The sequence below is a fragment of the Phaethon lepturus genome, unplaced genomic scaffold (assembly GCF_000687285.1).
Source record: "Phaethon lepturus isolate BGI_N335 unplaced genomic scaffold, ASM68728v1 scaffold26016, whole genome shotgun sequence".
NCBI classification, from domain to species: Eukaryota; Metazoa; Chordata; class Aves; order Phaethontiformes; family Phaethontidae; genus Phaethon; species Phaethon lepturus.
The window spans coordinates 83-6110 of record NW_010544510.1 but is presented as its reverse complement, the minus strand read 5'-3'; the positions used below and the strand labels follow the sequence as shown (position 1 = coordinate 6110).

The following is a 6028-nucleotide window of genomic DNA, read 5'->3' as shown; positions in this document are numbered from 1 at the left end:
CAGGAATATCTGAAGCCTGTTAAATACCGCTGGTGTCTTTCCCAGAAAATGATACAAGACAACAGAACAGCTCTTTTCCACCAAGTTCTCCAAGCAATCGCCATTCCATCTCCAAGCCCTACAGGCTCAAGCATCCAGACGGCAGTGAGTTGCAACCAAAGGCATAGTGACCTATATTTAAATGATTTACGCTAGACCTGCTAGCATATGTGAACTCACAAGATAAGATTTATGCCCTTTCACATGTACAATGTGCACAGCTGCATTTCACAACACCACACACATACAGCGAACTGATGCATCAGACACTTTTGTTTGTAAGAGATTTCCAAGGTCTGGCACTCAGCAGTTACTCTGAGTAATGGCAAGGGCCAATGTACCTGAAAGGTTGAGATCTGCAAGAACAACATTTGTCAGGAAGCCATGCATATCAAAATGTATTCTACCATTCTTCACACTGTCTGTAATAATAGACTTCACAGAGCCCAGGGCCAGCATACAAGCTTCATGTATTTTCCACCTGCAAAAGAATTCAGATGCTTTTAGGTTTCTTCCCAACATCATCTCAATAAATAAATAAAAATTTTGAAGTGAAACCATAAATTATTTTTTTGTCTAAGCTACCACAACTATTTTCTTGATCCCAAAGCAGAGAATTTAAAAAGGCCCTGAGAGAAATGAACATTTGCAAAACTCAGCAGGCTGGGGGCCTTGAAACTCACTCAGGATAGGTAGCGTTCTCAAACACTTTCTGAAATACAGGTTGAATAATTGTTACTTCTTGTACCAATTTTGTTCCCATAATAAAAAAAGAAATGAGACTCTTCTATGAAGGCTTACATACCCAGCTGTGCCTTAACTTGATTATTTGATGTGCAGAAGCACTGTGATACTCAGTACGTCAAAGGTTTAAAAATGTCTATTTTTGCATTATATTTTGTTAATTACGATGAAATACAATTATGGGCAAATACTACTTCTCCTTGATTTTATTTGTGAAGCAAATAACCTACATTAAAATTTACCACAATTAAGGCAGATGGGGACTCAATGTCCATTTTCTCCAACGTTCAGTTGCTGCTCACTATGCAGTGGCTACTCTGACACTAATATTCAAAATAAACACAAACACTGAACTAACACTGTAAAACCAGGGGAGAATAGTTACGGAACAGCAACCAGGTACTCTTGCAGTTGAGCTTTCTCATCCTATCCCCAAGTAACATTAAAAATTGAAACTTTGAAGTTCGAAAATTGAACACATACATCTGCATGCAGCACCTATCTCTCTTCTTCACATCAAGAAGATATGCTTGAAATTTTGAGCTCAGTTAACTGAACAGAAAGTGAAAGTATTGCTAATGTCTCTTCAGATTCCATATAACTAATTATAGTTTCCAATGACATGTTTTAAGGAATCGTTAGGGTCTGGAGGGAGGGAGCCTGGGGACAGCTAGCTTGTGCTAGGAATTGCTGAAAGTATTCCACATGAAGATTTCATCATCTGGTTCAAGAACTGCTGTACTTCCTTTTTATTCTTCTAATCAGAGTTCTCAAATGTCATCCTTGTCCACCAGTGGCAGTGTCACAAAAAACATGTGATTAAATTATGCTGCACCCAATGCTGCAAAGGAGCTTGTCATTCCCTGCTGCCCCGTCTCCTTACCAGTGCTCAGCACCGCTGTTTTTAGCCTGCTCAGCTTCTTGTAAATGTCTTGTAGCTGCTGCAGCCAAAGCAGTTGCACTCTCGTTCTGGAAATCAGCAGCCACAGCCTGTGCAGAAGGAAACAATAACACTTATTTGTATAGACCTTTAAAAGTTGGCCTTTTCTCCAAATGCCCTTCATGAAGCTAGGCTTATTATTTGTTGTTATTATTTTAGTTGCATCTAAATGTGGAACACATTTCATACCAGCAACAGATCCTGTGCAGCAATCCTCACTGTATAAGAAAAAGTATCATCATCTTCATCCTCCACAAATTGTTGTGGATTTGCTGTCCAAACTTTTATCTGAAACAGAAAGGAGACAAGAAGGATAGGGTGGATGACTAATTCAGAACACCAAAGGTAAAAGGGAGATTTTCTGCTCCCAGTAATCTCAGTTTTGCAAAACTACTTTCAGAATTTTTCTCTGCCGTAAGAAGTCATAGTTTCAACTGGTTTTTCTTATATTCTATTGGAGAAACCTTTTAAAAGAAGACACCCTCTCTATTCTGAGCTCATCTTGCTCTTCTGCTCCTCATTTGAGATCAGAATTTGACAGAACTAGTGACTGACCTGGAATCAATGCTACACAGTTTTATTTATAGATGAGCAACAGGAGAAGCAGATGAATCTTTTAACAGAGTGCCTGTTTTTATGCATGCCTACCTAAACAAAAAGACAACGGCTGTCAGGCCTGGGAGGCCAGGAGCCACACAGAATTTGAGTACAAATTTTTTCACTCCACTAGCACAATTTTTTTACTATCACAGAAACCTAGCTATCCCTTTCAGCATGATAATCCTCATTTTCACATGACGGAATGAAGAAAGCAAGCTTGAAAGAGTTGAGGTTGTTCAGCCTGGAGAGGAGAAGGCTCCAGGGAGACCTTACTGCAGCCTTTCAATATATAAAGGGGGCTTATAAAAAAGGTGGAGATTTCTTACCAGGGCCTGTTGCGACAGGACAAGGGGCAATGGTTTTAAACTGAAAGAGGGTACATTTAGATTAGATATATGGAAGAAATTCTTTACTATGAGCGTGCTGACACACTGGAACATGTTGCCCAGAGAAGTTGTGGATGCCCCATCATTGAAAGCGTTCAAGGCCAGGTTGGACGGGGCTTTGAGCAACCTGATCTAGTGAAAGATGTTTCTGCCTGTGGCAGGGAGATTGAACTAGATGATCTTCGAAGGTCCCTTCCAACCAAAACCATTGTATGATTCTGCGATTTGCTGTCCACATTACACCATTTAGGAACATCCATATTTGGATGCTATTGCCGTAACTCCTGGCACAGTAAAGTGACAGAACAGCCCATTAGATTACAGCAGCCTCCACACACTGAAACTCTTCCTAGAACATTAGCTGTTTTAAATCTCTCATCTCATTTGCTTCCTACACAAGACAAACATGCTCACCTGCTCCTCTGTGATCTGCATATAAAGGAGGATGTAATAGATCAGCTCTGGCAAAGCCTTCTTCACTGTGCTCTTAAATTTGTTGTTTTCCAACAAGGCATGAACAAATTCAAATATGCTGAACACTAGATTTTCAAAGCCCAATACTTCACCTGAACAAAGAAGTAAGTGGGGAAAAAAAAAACAACACGACTGACTATGCCAACATACAGAAAGGCAGAAGTGAAAACAAAACCCATGACTGAATACGCTAACATACAGAAAGGTATAAATGGGTGTCAGATATAACAACAAACAGCTTGTCTGACAAGATAATATTTATTCCTACTCCTGGACTAGCAAGAGCAGCAGCAGCCCCAGGAGGATGTCTGACCTCATCGCTTTCTGCTCTCTTCCCACCTCACCGCACACCCCTCATTACAACTGATCAGGTTCAACCTAAAACCTGTTTGGTTTTCTTTTGTCCCATTACTTTTACCTCAAAATTGTTGCAGAATTCACTTCTTGAGTCGTTAGAAAGCTTAATCAGAAATTCTAACTTATGTTAGAAATTATGCAGCTTCACTGATCACAATCACATGTTACTTGCAAAAAAGTGACAGACACTGTTCTAACACCATAAATGTACCTTAAGCACAATCTTCTACAGTGTTTTAGTCACTGTTTTGATAACAATGTTAAGTCCATTTGTCTTCAAAAGGGAAGGCAAAAGTGCAGCGGAACAAGTTCTTACCATCAGAATCCACAGGGTCCTCCACCTCTTCTGTGTAATTTACTTCCGTTCTCACATAAGTGGATGGAGTTAAGTAAATATGAGTGTTTCTAAAGAACTGCATTTATTTAGGAATTAATCTGTTCCATCTTAAAATTCCTGATAACTAGGGAAGTTTTGTTTCTTAAAAAAAATCTTTGAATTTACACACAGTTTTTTGTTTCAGAGAGATGACAAGCCCCAGAAGCTCCTGGTTTTCTGCACTGCCCAACTTCAAAGACCACTTTCACATCACTTTAGTTCATCCTTTACATCATTTGATTCACTTAAACCAAATCCTCCAAGGTAACCTGAAACTCCAGTTATGCTAAAACTTTGCAAGAATGGAAACACTCAGACTCAACTCTTTCCAGGTGACAATGAGCCAGTTCAATGCTTCACTGCTGCCGAAGGGTGAGGAGCCACCCCATGATCCCATGTGCTACCTTATGTTGGCTTTGCTCCTCATCAGGCTTCTCCACGAGCCCCCAACTCTGGGAAGTGGCAGAAAATTAACATGGGGGTGGAGAGGAAGGAGGTTTCTTTGGGTATGGCCAGTTGAAGGTCCAACAAATGCCAGAGCAAACAGAAGGGAAAGAAGGACAAGACTCTCCCCTTTTGCAAACAAAGAACCTATTTTGTCAGCTCAGCTGCCAGCAGGACTGCAGTAGGAGTCAGGACAGGAGAGGGAGAAATACATCGTCAAAAATTTAACTAACAGCTCCTTGTATTTTAACAGGTGTCTAAAAAAACCCAAACAAAACAAAAACCAAAAACCCCCAAAACTACTGACCTTGAAACTAGACAGTCTCTACCTGCTCCGGAACGAAGACCTCCTTCATGGTCCTCCTGCCCATTTTCACTCTACAAGAGCGTATCACCCAATATGCACCAGGATTTTGAAACACAGACTATGCAGGCAGCTTTGATATAAAAAGGTCTACATCCATGATCTCCAGGAGAACAGTCATTCTTATTAACTTACAGAGGAAAAGCTCAGTCAACCCTTATGCTATTATCACAACACAGCGTCCAATTCTTGTGTTTATACCAAAAATCCAGAAAAAAGTTACAAGAAGGCTCAGTATTCCACAATTACTGTCTCATTACAAAAGGTTAAAAAAGCAACTTTTGGATAAACGATATGGAAAGATTTGACTTGTCAATTTGCAGGTACGGGAAAAACTACCAGCTGAACACCTCTAATATGGTCAATGTGCAGTGAAGTATGACTGTTATAAAATTCAAAAGGCAAATCAATTTCATCAGCAAGTGTAACCAGCCACTAGTACTGCTGTAGCAAGGGATATTGTAGATTCTCCTCTACCTGAAGTCCTTATGCTGTGACTAGGTATCTTTTAAGATGACAATTTTCACTGAAGAGTACCAGAAACAATGCAGAGATTGGTCGCAATTCTGCAGCTAGTGTAACATGGGCACTCACACCATTCATCATGTATGACTTTTAAGCTAAAAGAAACTTAATGGAGCCTACTGACGTAATAGAAATATCCAGTACATCTACACCATGTACCATGCTCTTCACGTATGCTGTGTTCAGGTTGTTATTGTGCACAAGACAGAGTTTGTCTTGTTCTATTCTAGTTAAAACCATTCACTACAAAGGATATAAGGCGGCACTTTCTGTAAGGGTATTCCAGACAATGGGCAGGATCTGCTGCATTGATGAAACCATGTGCTTCGGATAGTTTTTCACAAGTGCTGTCACAGCCTGGAACAAAAAAGAATATCAATCAAAAGCAAAACTGGGGAAAACCATCATCAAACACTCAAATCACGGTCTGCTGTCTCATTAAACCTTCCTGCCACCAAGGTCTCCTCAACTCACTTGTGACCAGGCAGTCCCCTCACCTGCACTAACTCTGACAAACAGGCCCCTCTTCGTATGTGCTCTTTTGCAGGGAAGCAAAGAGGTAAGAGGAGAAGTGCAACTCTGGAAATGAAGACATTGCAATGATTTGGTGGTAAGGTATGGATTCCAATCAGAAGTACATCACTGCACAGCACCGCCTGGATACAACTGCCACCTGGAAGCTATCTTGTCCCAGAAAATTAACTCTAATCAAGTAAAACCAGACCACAGCCTATTTCCTACACTGCTACACATGCAAGCAACACATCCATTTGCACATC

The 6028-nt window shown here is 40.5% G+C and overlaps 1 protein-coding gene across 1 annotated transcript in view; it reads right to left on the bottom strand.

The window, feature by feature from the left end:
• Window positions 1–5606, bottom strand: part of IPO9 (importin 9) — a gene marked incomplete at its 5' end in the record, with an annotated part of 19320 nt that extends 13714 nt beyond the window's left edge. The window contains 6 exons of the mRNA XM_010288717.1: window positions 381–520; window positions 1667–1773; window positions 1913–2011; window positions 3124–3275; window positions 3857–3915; window positions 5506–5606. Coding sequence (XP_010287019.1) covers window positions 381–520; window positions 1667–1773; window positions 1913–2011; window positions 3124–3275; window positions 3857–3915; window positions 5506–5606 — 658 coding nt within the window. The remainder of the gene's footprint in view (window positions 1–380; window positions 521–1666; window positions 1774–1912; window positions 2012–3123; window positions 3276–3856; window positions 3916–5505) is intronic.
• Between the last annotated feature and the right edge of the window lie 422 nt (window positions 5607–6028).